At 39.7% G+C, this 26,116-nt stretch overlaps 3 protein-coding genes and 1 pseudogene across 4 annotated transcripts; 1 reads left to right on the forward strand and 3 right to left on the reverse strand.

Annotated features, from left to right (window-relative positions):
* Nucleotides 1-5: 5 nt before the first annotated feature.
* Nucleotides 6-1,369, reverse strand: LOC139196235 (G-type lectin S-receptor-like serine/threonine-protein kinase CES101). Its single transcript, XM_070821908.1, has 2 exons — nt 1,358-1,369; nt 6-881 (listed from the first exon to the last, which is right to left on the reverse strand). The coding sequence occupies exons 1-2, from the start codon at nt 1,367-1,369 to the stop codon at nt 6-8; spliced, it is 888 nt and encodes a 295-aa protein (XP_070678009.1).
* A 3,146-nt stretch (nt 1,370-4,515) lies between these two features.
* On the forward strand, nt 4,516-5,547 carry LOC108173348 (uncharacterized mitochondrial protein AtMg00810-like). The gene is made up of 2 exons (XM_017332239.2): nt 4,516-4,602; nt 4,723-5,547. Exons 1-2 carry the CDS (start codon nt 4,516-4,518, stop codon nt 5,545-5,547), a joined length of 912 nt encoding a protein of 303 aa, XP_017187728.2.
* Nucleotides 5,548-6,712: 1,165 nt separating this feature from the next.
* Nucleotides 6,713-10,038, reverse strand: LOC103427970 (G-type lectin S-receptor-like serine/threonine-protein kinase At1g67520). Of its 2 annotated transcripts, none has more exons than XM_070822643.1 (7): nt 8,720-10,038; nt 8,521-8,619; nt 8,248-8,420; nt 7,957-8,167; nt 7,611-7,848; nt 7,341-7,488; nt 6,713-7,161 (listed from the first exon to the last, which is right to left on the reverse strand). In XM_070822643.1, exons 1-7 carry the CDS (start codon nt 9,948-9,950, stop codon nt 6,853-6,855), a joined length of 2,409 nt encoding a protein of 802 aa, XP_070678744.1. In that variant the 5' UTR covers nt 9,951-10,038; the 3' UTR covers nt 6,713-6,852. The 2 variants fall into 2 exon arrangements, with proteins under 2 accessions (XP_070678744.1, XP_028959365.2); XM_029103532.2 differs by having other exon boundaries at nt 8,521-8,628.
* Nucleotides 10,039-12,846: 2,808 nt separating this feature from the next.
* On the reverse strand, nt 12,847-16,188 carry LOC103435550 (G-type lectin S-receptor-like serine/threonine-protein kinase At1g67520; annotated as a pseudogene).
* Between the last annotated feature and the right edge of the window lie 9,928 nt (nt 16,189-26,116).

The following is a 26,116-nucleotide window of genomic DNA, read 5'->3' on the forward strand; positions in this document are numbered from 1 at the left end:
CAGTTTTACCAACAAGTAGCCTTACAATCAGTATTACTACTACCAAACCAGTAGGGGTCTCGTGATGTATTAGTGATATTGCTTGGTTCAAAAGAACCATTTTTGAGCTCAAATTCACCACCAAATTCTTTCATACATTCACTCGGGCGGTCCTTTTTCACGCACCCTCCCTCAGTGTTATAGCCATCACATTTTTCTGCTTGTGCAACATCAAGTTGTACACGATACTCATACAGTGACCCAAAGGGGTACAACACCAACTCTTGTGGAGAGCCACCTTCTGCAGCAGTGTAAGTAACGTAGTCTTCATTTTCATTTGAAACAAAGCTAAATCTATATTTCATCATGGAATCATCGGATAATATATATTCAAATCTCCCATCTGATTTTAAGACTCCGCTAGTCCAAAAAATAACCCCTTTTCGCCTCAGTTTCAGATGCCCTTGGTTGGGGTCCCAATCAAGGGTGAAAGGCCCAGGAGCTGGGATGAAGATACCCAACCATGATGAAAGAGACCAAATGTGGCCGTTCCTATGGTTCACACCTAATTTCATACCAGGAAGAAAGGTATCAATGGGATAATCAAAACTTTGCCGCAGAAATACCCGGTTCATCGATCCGTCCACAGAATTCACCTGTTGTAGTACGACAAGATTGCCAGAATCCAAAAGGGTAGCCACAACACTAGTATTACTATTACTAGTATGTGGAGCCGAACAAACCACAATAGGATCTTGATCTTCATCTGTTTGGGAAATCTTCAATGTATTGTTGAAGTCCAATGTAAGTAGTGGGGATGAAGGGTATAAAACAGGCGAGTCTCGGTTGCCAATCCATGCTCCATTTGCAGTTGCAGAATCTCCGTGATGATAGCTAGAAAGCTACAGTTGGAACCATCTATGTTATTTACAATAAAAGACAAAGTGAAATTGCCCCATGCAGAGACCAAGGAACTTGAGGAATTGAGAGTATCACCTTGTTTCAGCGTGTCTCTTCCATCATGGGAACTCCACAGGCATGCAAAAATGATCAGGAAAACTAAGTTGATGATAGCCATGATCAACGAGCACGAGGCTGGTGTTAAAATATATTGATGTATTAATGTTGTTGGGGTTTTATGATAAAGCCACATTCGTCAAAGCATGGCTGTGCAAGTAATATTTGTTAGACCGAGTCAATCTTATCCCAAACTAAGCTCTGCAACAAACTCTTCATAGGATAAGATTGCTAGGTCCGGTTTCAGTTTTGAATAATTCAAAGATAAGTTGTTGTGATTTTGTATTTTTGAATTCAAAGTTATCCGTGTAAATAGGGTATTCAAAACCCTACTTGTAATCTGAAAGTATTGTATAAATACACTGCGACCCATCGTTATATGGGTGTGCAATCAAAAGCTGAAAACCCTAGTGCTCTAAGTTTTACATGGTATTGAGCCCTACAGTCTAATGACAAACGATCCAATTTTTTTTCCACCCATTGTCGCTTCCATGGCTGCCACCAACAACACCAACAACACTAACTCCACCACTCACATCAATCCTTCCCCCTACCCACTGCTCATTCCTCCATCACCTCTATGACTAGTGTGGTTAATATCAAACTTGACCGCTCGAATTATCCGCTTTGGCTCGCTCAGATTTTGCATGTTCTCAAGAGCCGTGACCTGATGGGTTACGTTGATGGCTCCATTGTGTGTCCTCCTAAGACTCTGGCTGGCACCACTGACGTTAACCCAGCCTACATGACTTGGATTCAACATGATCAGATGATTCTCAGTTGGATCAACAGCTCTCTCACTGCTTCTGTTTTGTCGACAGTAGCAAGCAAACGCACGTGCCGTGCAACCTGGGAAGCATTGGAACAGTAGTATGCATCAACTTCCCAGAATCGTATATTGTTTCTGCGTACAGAACTGCTGTAGACGAAGAAAGGTGACCTCTCTGTAGCTGACTACTTGGATCGTATGAATGCGATCGCCGACAACCTTGCTCTGGCCGGACAACCAGTAAGTGATGATGAACTGGTTCAAATTATTTTAAATAATCTTGGTCCTGCATTCGAGATGACTGTGAATGCAGCACAAGCTTGTGATACTCCAATCACTTATCCAACACTTGAAGCTCTTCTGCTGACAACGGAGAGACGGATGACGGAGCAAGCTGTGTTGACTGAAACTGCTCCGATCAATGCTTTTGTAGCGTCACGAGGCCATGGTGGTCGCTCTCGTGGCAATGGACATGGAGGCTCTCCGTTCAATCGTGGTGGTGCCATCAACAATGGCAATCAACGAGTTGGTATTCCTCGCAACAACAACAATCAATGTGGTGGTGCATCTGCAAGTACTGGTGACCGGTGCAACCTTTCTGGAGAACGCATCAAATGCCAAATTTGTGGCAAACCTGGCCATCCGGCTCTGGACTGTTACCAGCGGATGAATACAGCTTATGAAGGACGCATCCCCACCAATCGTCTTGCTGCCATGGCGTATTCTCAAGTGATGCCTAATAATGGAAATTGGCTTCTTGACACGGGTGCCAATGCTCATGTCACCCCAGACCTTCAGAATCTTGCAAATCCAAAAGAATACACTGGTAATGACAACATTGGTGGAGTAGGTAATGGTTCTCAACTTTCCATTGCACATTCTGGTTCGAATCAAATTTCAACTAAGTCTTGCTCATTTAACCTCCATGACATTTTACATTGTCCATCCGCATCCACTAATATCATTTCGGCACACAGATTCACCCTAGATAACCATTGCTACATACTAATATTTCCTTATTTCTTCCTTGTTAAGGACCTCAAAACCCGGAAGACACTTTTCCGCGGGAGATGTGAGAATGGATTGTATCCATTTCCTGGTGGTGGTGGATTGTCCAACTATCCTATTTCAGTGTGTGTCGGTGTTAGAGTCTCACCTCAGAAATGGCATTTATGTCTTGGTCATCCTGCTTAGTCAATTATTAAATTTTTTATTACAAATAACCAAGTACCATTATCTGGTACAAGTACTGTAACGTTTTGTGACTCTTGTCCATTAGGCAAAAGCACTAAACTTCCCTTTAGCAAGTTTGTGTCCGTGTCTTATTGTCCATTAGAAATTTTGCATTCTGATGTTTGGAGTTCACCTATTATTTCTAATGAAGGTTTTCGTTATTACTTGTTGTTTGTGGATGACTACTCACGATATTTGTGGATCTTTCCCATGAAAAATAAATCTGAAGTGTTTGGAATTTTTGTGCCATTTAAAACACATGTTGAAAAAATGTTTAACAAATCTATTAAAGCTCTTCAATGTGATGAAGGTGGTGAATACATGAGTCGCGATTTCAAAACTTTTCTTGCTACACATGGGATTTCCCAACGTTTTTCGTGTCCAAAACATCCTGAACAAAATGGAATTGCCGAACGAAAGCATCGTCATATAGTTGAAACAAGTGTTACAATGCTTTCTCATGCTCATATGCCTTAAAAATTTTGGTTCAATGCATGTTCCACAACTGTTTATATTATAAACAGGCTTCCAACAAAGGTTTTATCTAACGTGTCTCCCTATGAAAAATTGTTTCAAAAGAATCCAAAATATGAGGCATTTAAAGTGTTTGGTTCAAAATGTTTTCCACTGTTGACTCCTTATACACGGCATAAACTTCAACCAAAGTCCAAACCATGTGTTTTCTTTGGATATTCACTGAATCATGAAGGATACAAGTGCTTGGACTTATCCACGAGACGCATTTACGTGTCTCGCCATGTTTTATTTGATGAGGATTCCTTTCCATTCAAGGAACTTGCATCTCCCAATGACGACGTCACTATCACAGGTACACCTTTGACCCCTGACTTGATTTTAACCACAACACCCTCATCAATCTTGGTACCTTCCATATCTTCACCAAATCTTGTCGAATCTCACCCTAGCCTCAACCACCAGCCTGAGTCAAACTTGGTGTCTAGTGATCAGCCACATATCACGCCAACTTTTACTCCCCAGCAAACTGTTTCAAATTTGGACCTTACTCCTCCTCCACCTATCATTACCATCCCTTGTTTAAATAGGACACCTCAACCTAGTTCAACATTAGGTCCCACCAATGAGCAAGACTTGGTTCACATTCCATCCGTGCAAAGTTCTCAGAATCCTTCTCATTCATCAAATTTATCTACCACATCATCTTCCATACGAGAGACTACTCTCCCCCACTCAATAACAACAAGGTCAAAATCTGGGATTCAAAAGCCAAATCCAAAATACGCTTTGCATGCAATCGCTGACTCCAAGTTTGTTGAGCCGTCTTGTTTTAGTCAGGCTATTAAATATCCAGAATGGAGGGCAGCAATGGCACAAGAGTTCAGTGCTTTGCAAAGGTGTGGAACGTGCTTGTTCCTTATTGTCATTGAATGAACCTGCTGCCAAACAAATAGGTGTTTAAAATAAAGAGACGTGCAGATGGTTCTCTCGAATGTCACAAGGCTCGACTTGTGGCTAATGGTTACCATCAGCAATTCGAAATGGATTATAATGAAACATTTAGTCCAGTCGTGAAACACAGCACCATTCGGCTTGTTTTGAGTCTTGCAGTGTCGAAAAAGTGGACGGTGTGACAGTTGGATGTACAGAATGCATTCTTGCATGGCTATTTGGATGAGGATGTGTACATGAAACAACTGCTAGGTTTTCTTGATCAGCAGTATCCCAATTATGTGTGTAAATTGCAGAGAAGTTTGTATGGATTAAAACAGGCTCCCAGAGCCTTGTTTCGAAGATTCTCGGATTATCTGCTTCAACTTGGGTTTGAAGAATCATTATGTGATTATTCATTGTTCGTGTTTAATCAACGAGGCGTTTACTTGATCTTACTTATCTATGTGGATGACATTCTTCTTACAGGCAATAATGATAAACAAATGCAATGGTTGATAGAGAAGCTTGGCACTTTGTTTTCTATGAAGGACTTAGGTCCTTTAAGTTATTTTTTGGGTGTCGAGGTTACTTATTCTGGGGAGAATATGCATCTTACACAGTCCAAGTATGCGTTGGATCTGCTGGAGCGCACCAAGTTTACTGCTGTCAAACCAGTATCCACTCATGTACCTGCGGGACAAAAGCTTAGTCAGTATGTTGTTGAACCTTATTCTAATCCCGAACAATATCGAACGGTTATTGGAGCGTTACAATACTTGACAATCACCATACCCGATCTTTCTTATGCTGTGAACCAGGTTTGCCAGTTCATGCATATGCCTCGAACTACACATTGGACGGCGGTTAAGAGGATTTTGCGGTATTTAAAGGCCACACATGATCACGGTCTTGTCTACAAACCTGGTGATGTTCGATTAAATGCTTTCTCTGATGCTGATTATGCGGGAAATCCGGACACACGTCATTCAACTGGTGGCTTCTGTATCTATTTGGGCACGAATTTGATTTCCTGGAGTTCAAAGAAACAGAAGACTGTCTCAAGATCTAGCACAGAGGCTGAGTATAGGCAGCTTGCTTATACTGCCGCTGAGTTGTCATGGTTAGGAAGTTTATTTTGAGATCTCCATCTCTATCTTCCACGGCCGCAGATATGGTGTGATAATGTTTCGTCCATTGCTTTGGCTTCCAATCCAGTTTTCCATGCACGGACGAAACACTTGGAAGTGGACTACCATTATGTACGCGAAAAGGTGGTCCGTGGATAGCTTTTGGTTCATTTTATTTGCTCCCAAGACCAGATTGCCGATTTGTTCACCAAGGGTCTTTCCTCTTCACGCTTCAACTTGTTAGTTTCCAAGCTTCCCGTCGTTGCTCGACCTATCAGCTTGTGGGGGGATGTTAGACCGAGTCAATCTTATCCCAAACTAAGCTCTGCAACAAACTCTTCATAGGATAAGATTGCTAGGTCCGGTTTCAGTTTTGAATAATTCAAAGATAAGCTGTTGTGATTTTGTATTTTTGAATTCAAAGTTATCCGTGTAAATAGGGTATTCAAAACCCTACTTGTAATCTGAAAGTATTGTATAAATACACTGTGACCCATCGTTATATGGGTGTGCAATCAAAAGCTGAAAACCCTAGTGCTCTAAGTTTTACAATATTCACCGACTAAAAGAGAAGACTAATCTCCACCACGGAAAAGAACCGTGCAAGATAAGGTTGAAGATATATCTCAACACATTGATGGGACAATGGACATTACAAAGTAAAAGAGAAAGAATGTATACGTGCAAAGCAAAAGGTTTTGTTCCTAATGTTGAGAATGAATCCGACAATGATGGGAGGAAAGACTTTGTATAAACTTATAAGTAAGTTGATATACTCTCATATTGCCATTGGTTTTACGGTGAACTCTTTGACGCCAACCTCTTAGTTTCAAAATTTATAGTTTTTCTTCTTCTCCTCCTTGTCAAAATTCCAACAGCCAGCGGTCCTAATTCAATTTCTGCAGATGATGATCATGGAAACTTGGCAGAAATTGACATGGCGTGCATAGTTGAATTTTTAAGGTCGACGGGCGGGGGCCCCCTTTCTAGCTAACGATACCAATAGTGTCTTCAACTTAATAATTACCATTTGTCTTATTTATCAGGTGTGAAGTTTTATTACAAAGACTTCGATACTAATTATAATGAGATAATCACATTTAATCTCATTATTTTTTCTTCCCCCGAGGTGGGATAGCTAACATGCATGACAATTGAGTTAAAAAAATCAGCCAAATTTATGGGCATAACATTTCAACTAGAAATCAGCAAAATATATTATACAATATTCCACTTAATCGATGATTTTTGTTTTCGTTACCATATCTACTTTATCAATGGGAACAATGTTTTATTACAGGATTGTTGATTGATTTCTCAACGCCCACCAATGTCGGAATGAGACAAAACATTTATCGATCCAGTTTGCTCTCCCGTTTCACGTATACCAGTAAAGTCCACATTTCCTTGTGCGTAATATGCCGGCTTTTTTGGTTTCGGCAACTCCATGCTTTCGTTTGTCAACATCGATATCACATCCGACATGGTGGGTCGATCGGCTGCGTTTTCATCCACGCACAGTAGACCGACATGGATGCATCTTAACAGTTGATTCCCGTTATAGGAGTCGCCTAGAGTTGGATCCATTAGTTCTAGCTCTTTATTTTCTTTCCATAACTCCCAGGCCTGAAAAAATGTTAACATGATCATTTAGCTAGGATATCACAATAATGAAATGCTACTGACAGTCATTCACAACCACCGTTGATGGAAGTGAGGTCCCACGAACCATCAACGACGCGCTTGGGTGGCCATCCCTAGCACAGCTCAACCTTAAAAACAAGAATATAGAAAAGGTTACTTACATATCCTACTAAATTGAGTAAGCCATCATCATTGCAGAAGCGGTTGTTTTTCCTGCCGCTTATGATTTCCAGTATTAACACCCCGAAACTGTAGACATCGGTTTTTACAGAAACTATTCCTTCAATGGTCTCAGGAGGCATATAACCACTGGAAAAAATGGAAAAGAAAAAAGTCATCAATTAGTACAGAACTACACATCTACAAAAATACATGCTTAACAACCAAAAGCAGAAGCCATGACAACTAAGAATTTATACACATTTACTTACAGTGTCCCGACAATCCTACTAGTATTTGCTTCCAATTCAGTGTGGGTAAATATACTTGCCAAGCCAAAATCTGCAATTTTAGGGTTCATGTTTTCGTCGAGTAGTATATTACTAGCTTTCAAATCTCTATGAATTACTCTCGTTCTCGAGTATCTGTGCAAGTAAAGCAATCCTTGAGTGATTCCTTCTATTATACCGAAACGCTTCTTCCAATCGAGTAGCCTACCTCTGATTGAATCTGTCACAATGTAAAGAGAGTTAAGTAACAATACTCAATATGTTTTTACACTCACAAATTAAACAAATAAAATCAAGTACTAAGACTAAATTAGTATTGATTCCAAACCAAAAATAAAGTAGTCTAAGCTTTTGTTTGGCATGTATTCGTATATCAACATCCTCTCGTCTTCATGACTGCAAAATCCAAAGAGCTGAACAAGGTTTGTGTGTTGGAGTTCATGTATGAGTATCAATTCATTCTTAAACCCCATATTTCCTTGTCCCGAACTTTTTGAAAGCCTCTTCACAGCTATTTCTCGTCCCGTCTCCAATTTTCCCTGAATTGGTTATCCATAATTTTCTCAGTTGTTTCCAAAAGAAATAGAAGACACTACAATCTAGTCATTGAAGGCCTTACCTTATAAACAGGTCCAAATCCCCCTTCTCCGAGCTTGTTTTCCTCCGAGAAGTTGGAAGTGGCAGTCAGAATAGATTCATACGTAAATATGCTTAAATCATGTTTTCCCATGTTTTCTTGATGAGGTTCATCAAAGAAAAGCCATGTGTTCTGCTTCCCTGCTCTGTCCCCACCTATTTAAATTAGTGTAGAAAGTCAAACTTTCAATTTAGTACAACAATCAAACATCTGAAATTCTGTCTAACAAGTGTAGATTAGGCTTAAAGAACATACCTGAAAGCATTCGTCTTCTTAGTAGATAACCGAATATGCAAAACATCGTCAATAGTAGTGCAGTAGGGATTGCAATGACAACCCATAACCACTTACGTCCTGAATTAACTGCAATTAATTAGCTTCGAATTCAGTTATATATAATAGGATTAGTTAGCTAATTGTCCTGTATGAAGTTTAGGTATCAAATTGGACGTACCATTTTTCTTAGCAGGTGGTGAATTTGCAAGCGTTGTTAGGCTTGACAAAACAAAAACACTACTTGTATTACCTGATCCAGTACGATTTTCAACGAACTCACAATCTACACTCCAAAATCGGCATCCAGGACCACTAGACTGATTATCTGCTGGAGTGTCGAAACCAAGGCAGCTGCAATTTTGCCAGCAAAGAACTTTACAATCAACACTACTCACAACGTGCCAGCTGGTGGCTCTTGAAGTATTACTAGAGTCTTTGATCTTCAAGTATCCATTCTTTTGCACAAATTCATCACCAAATTTTCCCGTACAATTGCTTGGCCGGTCCCTTCTCACGCACCCTCCAACTGCATTATATCCGTCACAGTACTGTGCATTTGTGATCGCAACTTGTGCTCCATATTCAAAAAGTGTCCCCCTGCTATATAGCACCCATTCCGGCTCTGGATCACTTGGGTCACCTACAGAACTGTAAGTGAGGTAGTCTTCATATTCGTTCGAAATGATGCTAAAATTGTACCTCTGCTCGGACACTTCAGGAAAAATAAATGGAAATTTTCCACCATCAAAGACCCCGCTAGTCCAATAAACCACCCCACCCTGCTTGATTCTCAATTGTTTCCCATTTGGGTCCCAATCGAGGGTCAAAGGCCCTGGTGCAGGGTTGAAGCTTGTTGCCCAAGATAAAAGTGACCAATTCTTGCCACTTCTGCGGTCAACCCCCAATTTCATGCCTGGTAAAAATGTGTCTGTGGGATAATCAAAACTCTGCCACAAAACTCCGTTGGTTGATCCGTTGACTGAGCTCGCTTCCCGTATCACAAAATTGCCAGAATCCAAAAGGATAGCCTCAAAAGCATTAGTACTACTAATATTTTTCGGAGGAGAGTAAATCACAATAGGGTTTCCACCTTGGTATGTAATTCTCAAAGTGTTGCTCAAGTCAAAGGTGAGAAGTGGAGAAGAAGGGTACGGAATAGGAGAGTTTCTGTTCCCAATCCATGCTTTGTTTGGGAGTTGGTTGTTGCGTAGGATCGCTATATAGCTGGTGTTCGAATCCATGGTTTGTACAACGAAGCTCAAATTAAACTTCCCGGACGCAGACACTAAGGAGCTCGAGGAGTTGAGAGTGTCCCCAGGCTTCATCGTGTCCTTTCCATCATGAAGACTCCACAAGCATGCAAAAATGAGGAAGAAAATTGAGTTTCTGATCATCAAACTTGTCACCATGAGTGATCACAAGGCAGAACTTGCTCAAACTTTTGGCTGACGAACACGAAAACTTGGCTGATATTATTACATTATACTTGATCAAGGGTAGGGAGTAGATTAATTATAAGTTAAACAAAGTTGTGACAACTTCACAGGAAGACTTTTTTTCCATTTATTTTATTTAAAATTAGAGATAGAGTTTGACTAACTGTTTTTATATGTCTGCACACACACCATATATCCCTTCCATCTGTGTTTCTTGGGGAGAAAGTTTATTTGTTTGCACATGGAAGAATCGGACTCAGTCTCTTTCCTTCATCTCTCGGTTGCTTTTTTCTTTCTTCATATTATATGTTTTTAGCACCTGATTTGAGGCGTAACTGTGGGAAAACTCTGATTCGAAATGCTAATAAATTCAATTTCCTCGTACCAGATTAAGGGTTATTTAAATATAAAGAAATAAATACATAATTTGTACTTAATAATGTTGGAGAATAAGAATTTTCTGGTGAAGAGGTGCAACGCCACTTCTTGAAGGTAGGATTATTCCAAGGATTTAAAATGTGTGCATGGGCTCATTGCTCTTTAGTCTTGCACTAATTTTCTCGCTGAAGTCAACTACTTTTATAGCTTACAAAGTTCACTCTCTATTTTCCAATTTGCTTGATCCTAGCTCGAGTCACCAAATCAAACTATTAATTTTCCCAAGATAAAGGAGCACCATGCCCAATAAAATTGTTGCCAGACCTAAAAATAAAAAGGCTAAATCGCCAAAATGGTATCTGAGATTTGCATAACTCATCACTTTAGTCTCTAAAATTCCAAATCAATAAAAGTGGTCCCTGAGATTGGCCAACATCCATCATTTTGGTCATTATGTTAAAAACTCCGTTAAGTGTCCCGGAGCTCTTGGCCGGAAGTTTAGGCAATTTTCAAAACTTCATAACTCAATCGTTTCTCAACCAAATTCGACCCATAATATATCAAAATGAAGATAGGAAAGTGTAGAATAAGAATATACCTATTTAGAAGCCCAATGGTTACCGGAGGTGGCCGGAAAATAGCCTCAAAGTTGACTGATCCGAGTGAAAACTTGAAAACTCGCCGGAAATTGGGTAAACTTTAAACGTTCATAACTTCTTCAATACTCAACGAAATCACGTGATTCAAAAACGAAAATCATACTTCTCGACGAGACAAAGAGAATGGTACGTTTTTAGATGGATAAATCACCGTATTTTGGCCGGAAAATGGCTCGAAAGTGGCTGTCTTGGTCTCGAGTTAGCCACTTTCGAGCCATTTTTCGGCCAACAAACGGTGATTTAGCCGTCGAAAAAGGTACCATTCTCTTTGTTTCATCGAGAAGTATGATTGTAGTGTTTGAATCACTAGATTTTGTTGAGTATTGAAGAAGTTATGAACGTTTAAAGTTTACCCAGTTTCCGGCGAGTTTTCAAGTTTTCATTTGGACCAGTCAACTTTGAGGCTATTTTCTGGCCATCTCCTGCAACCATTGAGCTTCGAAATAAGTATAATCTTATTCTACACTTTTCTATCTTCATTTTGATATATTATGGGTCGATTTAGTTAAACAACGATTGAGTTATGAAGCTTTGAAAATTGCCCAAACTTCCATCCAAAAGCTCTGCGACACTTAACGGAGTTTTTAACGGAATGACCAAATGATGGATGGTGGATAATCTCAAGGACTACTTTTATCGATTTGGAATCTTAGAGACCAAAGTGATGAGTTATGCAAATCTCAGGGACAATTTTGGTGATTTACCCAAATAAAAAAGATTATATTCATATATCTTAAATTACTTTTTTCACTTTGAAAACAAACAAAAAAATTACTTCCTCCACTCTTAATTTTTTAATATTTTTCTACTTTTCAATCGTCTGATTTTGATTCTCCTTAGCCTCTTCATACGCAATGGTCTATTTGTTTGGATCACATTCAGAAAATGACTTTTTACGCATCTCACATATATTGCGAAGGAAATCTTGTTGCAGACAATTTTGCTAACATGGGATTGTCTTCTTCATCTTTAACTTGACATGATTCTCCTCCGATGGCAGTTCGTGCTACTCTCTTTTCAGACTATGTTGGCTTGCCTGGTTACAACTTCTCAAATTAATGTGCATGTTGGCATCCAGGTTTGACCCACTTTTTTTTTTTTCTCCTAACTTTATGGGGTTGGTTTACTTGTTTTGCAGGTTTAGACCTTTAGGTTTGGTTTTAGAGGGGTTAGGTTTCATGTTCCCCCCCCCCCTCTTTTCTTTGTATCATTCTCGTTTTTTGTTTCTAGAAAGGTAAGGTTTATGTCCCCCCTTCTTTTTCGTGTATTCCTTTTTATTGGCTCTTCTTTTTTAGGGGTAAGATTTATGTCCCCTCTGACTAGGTGTAACTTATTTTTTCGTCATAAAAAAAAAATTTAATTACTTTCTTGAATTCAATCTATTTTTGTAGAAACTTGGTTGCAAGGCAAGTTAGAAACGCACAAAAGTTTGATCGTGTCCTATAGAATTGTTAGAGAAGGTCATCTCCATTTCACACATAATCAACTTCTTTATGCACACAAAAACACTAGGTAAACACACATTATCCTTATTTTGTTCATGATGTAATTTTACTGTCTATAAATTTATTTCAATTTTTTTTCCCTTGCCCGGGATGCATCCTTAATGACCAACATAGCAGAGGACAACTTTTAGTGTTGCAGTAAACATTTCCCATTAATGTTTTTGGATAGGAAGCAATTTGTGTTTTTTCGTATCCAAAGAACTTCGTAATATTTTTAATAGACGAAATAGGTTTCACTTTTGATATTTCAATTTGTTTCACTCATGATGAGGTTGTGTATAATTTGCATTGGCATTGGGAACTCAACTTTTTACTCAAACATTATTTCTGAAGATTGAAATTGCATAATCTTTCGTATAGTTTTCAATCCCGCAACAACGTGCAGGTACAAAATCTAGTTTCAACTAGAACTCAGCAAAATATATTATAATCGATGATTTTTGTTTTCGTTACCAGAACTACTTTATCAATGGGAACTATGTTTTATTACAGGATTGTTGATTGATTTCTCAACGTCCACCAATGTCGGAATTAGATAAAACATTTATCGATCCAGTTTGCTCTCCCGTTTCACGTATACCAGTGAAGTCCACATTTCCTTGTGCGTAATATGCCGGCTTTTTTGGTTTAGGCAACTCCATGCTTTCGTTTGTCAACATCGATATCACATCCGACATGGTGGGTCGATCGGCTGCGTTTTCATCCACGCACAGTAGACCGACATGGATGCATCTTAACAGTTGATTCCCGTTACAGGAGTCGCCTAGAGTTGGATCCATTAGTTCTAGCTCTTTATTTTCTTTCCATAACTCCCAGGCCTGAAAAAATGTTAACATGATCATTTAGCTAGGATATCACAATAATGAAATGCTACTGACAGTCATTCACAACCACCGTTGATGGAAGTGAGGTCCCACGAACCATCAACGACGCGCTTGGGTGGCCATCCCTAGCACAGCTCAACCTTAAAAACAAGAATATAGAAAAGGTTACTTACATATCCTACTAAATTGAGTAAGCCATCATCATTGCAGAAGCGGTTGTTTTTCCTGCCGCTTATGATTTCCAGTATTAACACCCCGAAACTGTAGACATCGGTTTTTACAGAAACTATTCCTTCAATGGTCTCAGGAGGCATATAACCACTGGAAAAAATGGAAAAGAAAAAAGTCATCAATTAGTACAGAACTACACATCTACAAAAATACATGCTTAACAACCAAAAGCAGAAGCCATGACAACTAAGAATTTATACACATTTACTTACAGTGTCCCGACAATCCTACTAGTATTTGCTTCCAATTCAGTGTGGATAAATATCCTTGCCAAGCCAAAATCTGCAATTTTAGGGTTCATGTTTTCGTCGAGTAGTATATTACTAGCTTTCAAATCTCTATGAATTACTCTCGTTCTCGAGTATCTGTGCAAGTAAAGCAATCCTTGAGTGATTCCTTCTATTATACCGAAACGCTTCTTCCAATCAAGTAGCATACCTCTGATTGAATCTGTCACAATGTAAAGAGAGTTAAGTAACAATACTCAATATATTTTTATACTCACAAATTAAACAAAAAAAATCAAGTACTAAGACTAAAGTAGTATTGATTCCAAACCAAAAATAAAGTAGTCTAAGCTTTTGTTTGGCATGTATTCGTATATCAACATCCTTTCGTCTTCATGAATGCAAAATCCAAAGAGCTGAACAAGGTTTGTGTGTTGGAGTTCATGTATGAGTATCAATTCATTCTTAAACTCCGAATTTCCTTGTCCAGAACTTTTTGAAAGCCTCTTCACAGCTATTTCTCGTCCCGTCACCAGTTTTCCCTGAATTGATTATCCATAATTTTCTCAGTTGTTTCCAAAAGAAATCGAAGACACTACAATCTAGTCATTGAAGGCCTTACCTTATAAACAGGTCCAAATCCCCCTTCTCCGAGCTTGTTTTCCTCCGAGAAGTTGGAAGTGGCAGCCAGAACAGATTCATACGTAAACACGCTTAAATCATGTTTTCCCATGTTTTCTTGATCAGGTTCATCGGTAAGTTTATCAAATTTCAAGAAGCAAAGCCATGTGTTCTGTTTCCGTGCTCTGTCCCCACCTATTTAAATTAGTGTAGAAAGTCAAACTTTCAATTTAGTACAACAATCAAACATCTGAAATTCTGTCTAACAAGTGTAGATTAGGCTTAAAGAACATACCTGAAAGCATTCGTCTTCTTAGTAGATAACCGAATATGCAAAACATCGTTAATAGTAGTGCAGTAGGGATTGCAATGACAACCCACAACCACTTACGTCCTGAATTAACTACAATTAATTAGCTACGAATTCAGTTATATATAATACGATTAGTTAGCTAATTGCCTTGTGTGAAGTTTAGATATCAAATTGGACGTACCATTTTTCTTAGCAGGTGGTGAATTTGCAGGCGTTGTTAGGCTTGACAAAACAAAAACACCACTTGTATTACCTGATCCAGTGCTATTTGCAATAAACTCACAATCTACACTCCAAAATCGGCATCCAGGTCCACTAGACTGATTATCTGCTGGAGTGTCGAAACCAAGGCAGACACAATTTTGCCAACAAAGAACCTTACAATCAACACTACTGACAACGTACCAGCTGGTGGCTCTTGAAGTATTACTAGAGTCTTTGATCTTGAAGTATCCATTCTTTTGCACGAATTCATCACCAAATTTCCCCGTACAGTTGCTTGGCTGGTCCGTTCTAACGCACCCTCCAACTGTGTTATATCTGTCACAGTCCTGTGCCTTTGTGATCGCAACTTGTGCACCATATTCAAAAAGTGTCCCCCTGCTGTATAGCACCCATTCCGGCTCTGGATCACTTGGGTCACCTACAGCATTGTAAGTGAGGTAGTCTTCGTCTTCGTTCGAAATGATGCTAAAATTGTACCTCTGCTTGGACACATCAGGAAAAATAAATGGAACCATCATCAAAGACCCCGCTAGTCCAATTAACCACCCCACCCTGCTTGATTCTCAACTGTTTCCCATTTGGGTCCCAATCGAGGCTCAAAAGCCCTGGTGCAGGATTGTAGCTTGTTGCCCAAGACCAAAGTGACCAATTCTTGCCACTTCTGCGGTCAACCCCCAATTTCATGCCTGGTAAAAATGTGTCTGTGGGATAATCAAAACTCTGCCACAAAACCCCGTTGGTTGATCCGTTGACTGAGCTTGCTTCCCGTATCACAAAATTGCCGGAATCCAGAAGGATAGCCTCAAAAGCATTAGTACTAATATTTTTCGGAGGAGAGTAAATCACAATAGGGTTTCCACCTTGGTTTGTAATTCTCAACGTGTTGCTCAAGTCAAAGGTGAGAAGTGGAGAAGAAGGGTACGGAATAGGAGAGTTTCTGTTCCCAATCCATGCTTTGTTTGCACCTTGCTTGTCGCGCAGGATTGCTATATAGCTGGTGTTCGAACCATCGATGGTTTGTACCACGAATTTCAAAACAAACTTCCCGGACGCAGACACTAAGGTGCTCGAGGAGTTGAGAGTGTCCCCAGGCTTCAGTGTGTCCTTTGCATCATGAAGACTCCACAAGCATGCAAAAATGATGAAGAAAATTGAGTTTCTGATCATCAAACTTGTAGCCATGAGTGATCACAAGGCAGAACTTGCTCAAACTTTTGGCTGATGAACACGAAAACTTGGCGGATATTAATACATTATACTTGATCAAGGGTAGGGGGTAGATTAATTACAAGTTAAACAAAGTTGTGACAACTATACAGGAAGACTTTTTTTCATTTATTTTATTTAAAAATTAGAGATAGAGTTCGACTAACTGTTTTTATATGTCTGGATACACCATATATCTCTTCCATCTGTGTTTCTTGGGGAGAAAGTTTATTTGTTTGCACATGGAAGAATCTGACTGTCTCTTTCCTTCATCTCTCGGTTGCTTTTCTTTCTTCATAATATATGTTTTTAGCACCTGATTTGAGGCGTAACTGTGGGAAAACTCTGATTCGAAATGCTAATAAATTCAATTTCCTCGTACCTTGATTAAGGGTTATTTAAATATAAAGAAATAAACAATTAATTTGTACTTAATAATGTTGGAGAATAAGAATTTTCTGGTGAAGAGGTGCAACGCCACTTCTTGAAGGTAGGATTATTCCAAGGATTTAAAATGTGTGCATGGGCTCTCATTGCTCTTTAGTCTTGCACTAATTTTCTCGCTGAAGACAACTACTTTTATAGCTTACAAAGTTCACTCTCTATTTTCCAATTTGCTTGATCCTAGCTCGAGTCACCAACAACAACAACAACAACAAAGCCTTTTCCCACTAAGTGGGGTCGGCTATATGAATCATAGAACGCCATTGCGCTTGGTTTTGTGTCATGTCCTCCGTTAGATCCAAGTACTCTAAGTCTTTTCTTAGGGTCTCTTCCAAAATTTTCCTAGGTCTTCCTCTACCCCTTCGGCCCTGAACCTCTACCCCTAGGCCTTCTTTGCACATGTCCAAACCACCGTAACCGATATTCTCTTATCTTTCCTTCAATTTCGGCTACTCCTACTTTACCTCGGATATCCTCATTCCCAATCTTATCATTTCTCGTGTGCCCACACATCCCACGAAGCATCCTCATCTCCGCTACACCCATTTTGTGTACATGTTGATGCTTCACCGCCCAACATTCTGTGCCATACAACATCGCTGGCCTTATTGCCGTCCTATAAAATTTTCCCTTAAGCTTCAGTGGCCTACGACGGTCACACAACACGCTGGATTCACTCTTACACTTCATCCATCCAGCTTGTATTCTATGGTTGAGATCTCCATCTAATTCTCCGTTCTCTTGCAAGATAGATCCTAGGTAGCGAAAACGATCGTTTTTTGTGATCTTCGCTAGATTGTTCCGGTCATTAGTGTGGATAAGTATATAAATGGATAGAGATAGGAAAGCAAACACAAGATGTACGTGGTTCACCCAGATTGGCTACGTCCACGGAATAGAGGAGTTCTCATTAATTGTGAAGGGTTTACACAAGTACATAGGTTCAAACTCTCCTTTAGTGAGTACAAGTGAATGATTTAGTACAAATGACATTAGGAAATATTGTGGGAGAATGATCTCGTAGTCACGAAACTTCTAAGTACTAGAGTGTGGTATCGTCTTGACTTGCCTTATCTGTCTCATAGGTAGATGTGGCATCTCCTCTAGAAGTACTCTTCCTCCATCCAGGGGTGGTATCTTTAATTGGTGGAGATGCACAAGGTAATGTATCAATTTCACTTGAAGCTTACTTGTAGTTTCAGGCTTGGTCAAGCGCGATACAAACCATGTAGTAGGAGTCCCCTAAGTCGCCGAGCTAAGGGATCTGCTGAAAGAGGTGACAGACAAGGTAAGCTATCAGAGCTCCAAGCAATCAGTCCCAGATCAGAACTTTGATTTCGAGTTCCAGCTGATTGTTCACATTCTCCCTATCTTGCAGGCAGCATGAAGGATAAAGAGAAGAAAAATGAGAAGAGATGATATGGGATACTTTTGCTTTTGAAGAAGTAACTTTCCACAGGCTTATTCTTGAACTGGGCTAGAAGGTTTTCTGGTTTCCTCCAGAGTATAAGGCCGACTGAAGAATTTGAGGGTCAAAACAAGTCTATCAAATCTAGAGTACGTTCGACCCTGCTGATATGAGATACTTTTGCTTTTGACAGAGTAGTGGATGTATCAGCACGTGTGCTGTTACGCTTGTCTCCACATGCTTCCTTGTATCCTTCTCACTTGCCCTATCTGTTCCTCAGGCAGATGCGGTATCTTCCCTGGAAGCATAAGATGTTGAAGATGAGTACTCGATAGCAATGCCAGGTAAGTAATCAGGTAAGGGGTTCCAGGCAGTCAGTTCCTGACTGGAAGCTTGATTCCAAGTGCTGACTGATTGCTCTCTTTCTCCTTGTCTTGCAGGTAAGAACAAGGCCAAAGGAAAAGACAGGGAAAAAGCATGATATGGGATACTCTTGCTTTTAACCCTGATGATATGAGATATTCTTGCTCTAGTATAGCTTGTTTGCAGAGGTATTATCAGGGGAAAGAAAGCTGAATATTTCGAAAGGCTTCGTTGGGAGTGCCCTCTCAGATATGAGGAAGGGTTGAGCATTTTTGCAGGTCTGCCTGTCCGTTGGGGATAGAAGTCGACATAAATAGGAGTCTCCCTAACAACAAGTAGTAATGTTATTCCTTTACCCTGCTTGGTTATAGCATGGTAGTGGGAGCTGCCAGCTTCACATGTTTTAACTCTGTCAGAGCACTTTGAAAAAGTGGTCTGTGGTATCTGGAAAGCTGATGTTGCGTGTGAAGATTACAGACAAGCTTTATCCAAAGAGATCCGGCTTTTGAAGTTGGGAAAGTGGTGCCTCTTCGGTTTTCGAACAAGCAATCCTGTCGAGGATCTGGCTCTCGAGATTCGGAGAACGATGCCTCTTCAATTTTTAAGAAAGCAATCCTGCTGGGGGTCTGGCTCTCGAGATTCGGATAGCGGTGTCTTTTCGATTTTTGAGAAAGTAATCATGTTGGGAGTCTGGCTCTCGAGATTCGGAGGGCAGTGCCTCTTCGATTTTGGAGCAAGCAATCTTGTTGGGAGTTTTCTCGAATGTGAGTAAAGGTTGGGCATGTTTGCTAGTCTACCTTGCCACGAAGCACAGAGATTGACACACAGGGACTTTCCAATTATCCAGCAGTGGTACTGTTCCTTTACCCTTGTGGGTAATAATATGGTATCTAGACCTTCAAATTTTATGTGTCTAAACTTTGTTAGTGCTGTTTCTTTGCTATTCTTTTACCCTTCTTGGTCAGAGCGATGTAGTGGGAGCTGCAAACTTCACGTGTCTCAACTTTGTCAGAGAACTTTGGCAAAGTTATATGTGGTACCCATGAGCTAATGTTGTGTGTGGGAAGTGGGTGATTGAACAGTAAGATTCATGTGCTTTCTACTTCACTAGAAATCTTCGACAGAATGCCCATAATTTCTGCAAAGCTGAGTGTGCGTGTGACAGGTGCTGACAAAGCTGGGAAAGTAGGTGCCTCTTCGATTTCTGAGATCGGCCCTCGTGGTCTCTGAGCAGCCCAGCTTTTGAGAAAGCAAGCGCCTCTTCGATTTTTGAGATCGGCCTTCGTTGTCTTTGAGCAGCCCAGCTTTTGAGAAAGCAAACGCCTCTTCGATTTCTGAGATCGACCCTCGTGGTCTCTGAGCAGCCCAGCTTTTGAGAAAGCAAACGCTCTTCGATTTCTGAGCAGGCGCCTCTTCGATTTTTGAAGCTTCGTCGAGTGTAGATTTTTATAGAGGCTGGCATTAAGTTCCAAAGCACACTTGAATCTCCACCAGTAGAAGCTCCATTCTTGCACTTCTAAGATCTTGATTTGTCCGACCTCTTCTCTCTTCAACACCTTTGAAAATGTCTGGCCCCTCCGACCGTCGTTTTGACTTGAACCTTGTTGAAGAGGCAGCCACGCCTTCTCCAGACAACATATGGCGCCCATCCTTCGTCTCCCCTACTGGTCCTCTTACCGTTGGGGATTCCGTGATGAAGAATGATATGACCGCTGCGATGGTGGCCAGGAACCTTCTCACTCCCAAAGATAACAGACTACTTTCCAAACGGTCTGATGAGTTGGCTGTTAAGGATTCTCTGGCTCTCAGTGTTCAGTGTTCAGTGTGCAGGTTCTGTGTCTAATATGGCCCAACGCCTATTTGCTCGAACCCGCCAAGTTGAATCATTGGCGGCTGAAGTGATGAGTCTCAAACAGGAGATTAGAGGGCTCAAGCATGAGAATAAACAGTTGCACCGGCTCGCACATGACTATGCTACAAACATGAAGAGGAAGCTTGACCAGATAAAGGAATCTGATGGTCAGGTTTTACTTGATTATCAGAGATTTGTGGGTTTGTTCCAAAGGCATTTATTGCCTTCGTCTTCTGGGGCTGTACCGCGTAATGAAGTTTTAAATGATCAACCTTTGATGCCTCCTCCTTCTAAGGTTCTGTCCAGTACTGAGGCTCTAAATGATCCCCCTCCGGTGCCTTCTCTTTCTGGGGCTTAACCGACTGCTGAGACTTCTCCTAAGCAACCTTTGTGAAGGCTCCCTCATGTTTGTTTATTTTGACTCATGTATATGTACATATTTGTAACTTATCGGGGATATCAATAAATAAGCTTTCCTTCATTTCAATGTATTGTGGTAAATACACCAAAGCCTTCTTCGCTAAGTTCTTTGAATTTTCTTTTGTTGAAGCTTGTATGTTGAAGCTTTGTGAGTGGAGCATGTAGGTTAAGGTAGTGTTCCCTTAATTTCCCGAGGGAGGAAAACTTCTCGGTTGAAGACTTAGAAAATCCAAGTCACTAAGTAGGATCGGCTATATGAATCTTAGAGTGCCATTGTGCTCGGTCATGTGTCATGTCCTCCGTTAGATCCAAGTACTCTAAGTCTTTTCTTAGAGTCTCTTCCAAAGTTTTCCTAGGTCTTTCTCTACCCCTTCGGCCCTAAACCTCTGTCCCATAGTCGCATCTTCTAATCGGAGCGTCAGTAGGCCTTCTTTGCACATGTCCAAACCACCGTAACCGATTTTCTCTCATCTTTCCTTCAATTTCCGTTACTCCTACTTTACCCCGGATATCCTCATTCCTAATCTTATCCTTTCTCGTGTGCCCACACATCCAACGAAGCATCCTCATCTCCGCTACACCCATTTTGTGTACGTGTTGATGCTTCACCGCCCAACATTATGTGCCATACAGCATTGCCAGCCTTATTACCGTCCTATAAAAATTTTCCTTGAGCTTCAGTGGCATACGGCGGTCACACAACACGCCGGATGCACTCTTCCACTTCATCCATCCAGCTTGTATTCTATGGTTGAGATCTCCATCTAATTCTCCGTTATTTTGCAAGATAGATCCTAGGTAACGAAAATGGTCGTTCTTTGGTATTTCTTGATCTCCGATCCTCACCCCTAACTCGTTTTGGCCTCCATTTGCACTGAACTTGCACTCCATATATTCTGTCTTTGATCGGCTTAGGCGAAGACCTTTAGATTCCAACACTTTTCTCCAAAGGTTAAGCTTTGCATTTACCCCTTCCTGAGTTTCATCTATCAACACTATATCATCTGCGAAAAGCATACACCAAGGAATATCATCTTGAATATGTCCTGTTAACTCATCCATTACCAACGCAAAAAGGTAAAGACTTAAGGATGAGCCTTGATGTAATCCTACAGTTATGGGAAAGCTTTTGGTTTGTCCTTCATGAGTTCTTACGGCAGTCTTTGCTCCTACATACATATCCTTTATAGGTTGGATATATGCTACTCGTACTCCTTTCTTCTCTAGAATCCTCCAAATAATGTCTCTTAGGACCCTATTATACGCTTTTTTCCAAATCTATAAAGACCATGTGTAAATCCTTTTTCCCATCTCTATATCTTTCCATCAATCTTCGTAAGAGATAGATTGCCTCCATGGTTGAGCGCCCTGGCATGAACCCGAATTGGTTGTCCGAAACCCGTGTCTCTTGCCTCAATCTATGCTCAATGACTCTCTCCCAGAGCTTCATTGTATGACTCATTAGTTTAATACCCCTATAGTTCATGCAATTTTGTACGTCGCCCTTATTCTTGTAGATAGGCACCAAAGTGCTCGTTCGCCACTCATTTGGCATCTTCTTCGTTTTCAAAATCCTATTGAAAAGGTCAGTGAGCCATGTTATACCTGTCTCTCCCAAAACTTTCCACACTTCGATTGGTATATCGTCTGGGCCTACTGCTTTTCTATGCTTCATCTTCTTCAAAACTACAACCACTTCTTCCTTCCGGATTCGACGATAAAAAGAGTAGTTTCTACACTATTCTGAGTTACTCAACTCCCCTAAAGAAGCATTCCTTTCATGTCCTTCATTGAAAAGATTATGAAAATAACCTCTCCATCTGTCTTTAACCGCGTTCTCTGTAGCAAGAACCTTTCCATCCTCATCCTTGATGCACCTCACTTGGTTTAGGTCACTTGTCTTCTTTTCCCTTGCTTTAGCTAGTTTATAGATATCCAACTCTCCTTCTTTGGTATCTAGTCGCTTATACATATCGTCATAAGCCACTAACTTAGCTTCTCTCACAGCTTTCTTCGCCTCTTGCTTCGCTTTTCTATACCTTTCACCATTTTCATCGGTCCTATCCTTGTATAAGGCTTTACAACATTCCTTCTTAGCCTTCACCTTTGTTTGTACCTCCTCATTCCACCACCAAGATTCCTTTTGGTGTGGGGCAAAGCCCTTGGACTCTCCTAATACCTCTTTTGCTACTTTTCGGATACAACTAGCCATGGAATCCCACATTTGGCTAGCTTCCCCCTCTCTATCCCACACACACTGGGTGATTACTTTCTCTTTGAAAATGGCTTGTTTTTCTTCTTTTAGATTCCACCATCTAGTCCTTGGGCACTTCCAAGTCTTGTTCTTTTTTCTCACTCTTTTGATATGTACATCCATCACCAACAAGTGATGTTGATTAGCCACGCTCTCTCCTGGTATAACTTTGCAATCCTTACAAGTTATACGATCCCCTTTCCTCATTAGAAGAAAATCTATTTGTGTTTTTGACGACCCACTCTTGTAGGTGATCACATGTTCTTCTCTCTTCTTAAAGAATGTGTTGGCTAAGAAGAGATCATATGCCATTGCAAAATCCAAGATAGCTTCCCCATCCTCGTTTCTCTCCCCAAAACCATGGCCACCATGAAAACCTCCATAGTTGCCTGTCTCCCTGCCCACGTGTCCATTTAAATCTCCTCATATAAATATCTTCTCCGTCTGAGCAATTCCTTGCACCAAGTCTCCAAGGTCTTCCCAAAATTTCTCCTTCGAACTCGTATCCAACCCTACCTGAGGTGCGTACGCACTAATCACATTGATAAGTTCTTGTCCTATTACAATCTTGATTGCCATGATTCTATCTCCTACCCTCTTGACATCTACAACATCTTGTGTCAAGGTCTTGTCCACGATGATGCCAACACCGTTTCTCGTTCTATTTGTGCTCGAATACCAAAGTTTAAACCCTGAGTTTTCTAGATCCTTTGCCTTACGACCAACCCACTTAGTTTCTTGTAGGCACATAATATTTATCCTTCTCCTCACCATAACTTCCACTACTTCCATAGATTTTCCCATTAAGGTTCCTATATTCCACATTCCTAAACGCATTTTGCTCTCTTGAACTCTACCCTTCTGTCCTAGCTTCTTCACCCTCCCCCGTCTAATAGGATCAAAGTACTTCTTTTGTGTGTCCCGTGTAAAGTTGATATGAGCATATGCTCCCAAACAACTTTGAGCTTCCATATGAGGTATTTTTAGCCAGATAACGATGTTTTATGCGTCAAATAAGCGTTTTAAGATTTGAGACAATTTTTGAAATTTCTTATTTTATTTTTATTTTGGGGGAGTTTTCTCATATCAATGTTAAGAACAAACTCAATCTCTAAATACAAGCATGACTTTTATCAAAATGAATTGTGAAATTAATGTATATTTTTTTTAACAAATGATATTATCTACATTAAACGAGTGAATGTGTGCTTAGCCTCACAATGAGCTAACAATAATGTGGTTCAAATTTATTTTTGGCAATAATCGAACCTAAAACTTCTTATTTACAAGTGAAAAGGAATATCACTAGACTGTAGTACTAAAATGAACGAGTAAAACGCCTGGACGGCTAATATGATAGGGTATTGTTATAAGGGAAAGGAGACACTAGAAGGGAAAAATCATACTTGTAGGTGATGAATCTGAGAGAGGTGACAAATCAACTCATTGAGTTGTTAATGAGTTTTTCGTTAAAACACGTTTAATTTGATATCACTATAATATGTGAGATTGGTAATGATGATGATAGTGTAGAGTGAAATCAAATTAAATAGATTTTAATAGGTACTCATTACCAATCTAATAGGTGATTTTAAAAACAACTAATACTTATCAGTCCAACTCAGCAACACAGTCGGCCTTGTCATAGTCTAGTTACTATTCTATCGTTATCTGCTTGTAACTAATTGTTGTCCTATGTGTGATTAGATAGGCTTGGTTTGTTATTAATCATTTATTGGCAAATTTATATATAACTCAAATGTAAGATTCATTCAATTAATTAAACATTTACGGGATTACATTTCTCATAGACTTGCCACCTGTAAGTCTGAGACAATGCTGTGCTGCTTTTTTTTTTTTTTTTAAATACCTAATGAAATGCAAGGTCAACTTTCTGATAAAAAAATTAGCTCTTGATTGTATATAATCGCACCACGCGTCCATTTTTTATTTTCAATTCATGTTGACTAATTATCCAATCATTTCAAATTTACTAGTAAACATCCAGTCATTCCCAGTTGTAATCGATACCTTAATTTCTAATTAAACGATGGAAGACCATACTTCATTCGTTGTTCTTCTTTGATGATTTTAAAAAACGTTTTACTAGAATATCTCCTCTGTGATTTTGTAATGTTGTATTTTACCGCAACTTACAATATTCACGTCCCACCACAAAAAGTGCAACATCAATAGTCAGAGCACACAATATTTCAATAACAATGTTGTAAATTGTAAACAGTATAACCTAATTCTTTTGTGGGTAAGTCCCTATATGTCAAAGTATATAGAAAAATGTAAGAAGTCATAGCTGTTGGATATATGTCTACAATCCGCAATAAAATAAATATGCTAATAATAAATACGAATAAATATATTCCAGAGACTCAACAAGATGAAATATTAATTAAGCAGAGTAACAAAAGATCGAGGCTTGCGTACCGCAATGTCCTTGAAACGGAAATTTCGCCCCTACTCAGTGCTTGTAGTTCTACGGACGTCTGCTTCACCAGGATTTAACGATCTAAGTCAGAAATTCCAGCACCGGAAAATTGACTTCTGGCGAATATTAATGTGGTTCTCTTAGAAAGGATGTTTATGATTGCAGGAGAAGATTTATGATTTTTTCTGTGTTCTAAATGCCATGCAGATGGATGTATAAATAATGTGATTATACCTGTTTGCAACAGGTATAAGAAAGGGATGCATCTGCTGAAAAGCGTGTTTTTGTTTCTGCATTTTCACACTTCAGACTTCATCTGAAAAGATGAGTCTGTTGGTAAAAATAATTAATTAATTTAAATTCGAAATTAAAATTAATTAATTAATTCAGAAAATAATTAATTAATTTAATTATATATTAATTAGTATACCCCAAAGCCCAACCCAAGGGTGAGCCCAATTTTAATCTCCAGGCCTATTATTCCAATCACTTTCTATAAAGGACAAAGTCTTATAAAGTGATAAAATCTTTTGGGAATGGCCAATGTGAGACAAAGAAATTTCTACTCAAACTACTCAAATTTCCAACAATACCACATAAGCTGTAAGAAGATGGGACACTTACCATCATTTAACAAACAGTATTCTATACTTTGATCATAGTACAACATATATTTACACCTTAATCCAAATGATAAAGAGTAGTATGTTACAATATAAAGCTATCAACCTCCTTGTTTATTTGAATCATCTGTCCATAAAAAATT

The sequence above is a fragment of the Malus domestica genome, chromosome 05 (assembly GCF_042453785.1).
Source record: "Malus domestica chromosome 05, GDT2T_hap1".
Classification (NCBI taxonomy): Eukaryota; Viridiplantae; Streptophyta; class Magnoliopsida; order Rosales; family Rosaceae; genus Malus; species Malus domestica.

Bases quoted from the DNA above. Each gene is read 5' to 3' on its own strand.
- LOC103427970 (XM_029103532.2), bottom strand. From the start codon at position 9,950: ATGGTGACAAGTTTGATGATCAGAAACTCAATTTTCTTCCTCATTTTT. The intron at 8,629-8,719 runs GTACGTCCAATT...AATTAATTGCAG, and splicing joins ACCACCTGCTAAGAAAAATG to TTAATTCAGGACGTAAGTGG. The intron at 7,489-7,610 runs GTAAGTAAATGT...CATTTTTTCCAG, and splicing joins AGTAGGATTGTCGGGACACT to TGGTTATATGCCTCCTGAGA.
- LOC108173348 (XM_017332239.2), top strand. From the start codon at position 4,516: ATGGATTATAATGAAACATTTAGTCCAGTCGTGAAACACAGCACCATT. The intron at 4,603-4,722 runs GTGTGACAGTTG...TGTAAATTGCAG, and splicing joins CAGTGTCGAAAAAGTGGACG to AGAAGTTTGTATGGATTAAA.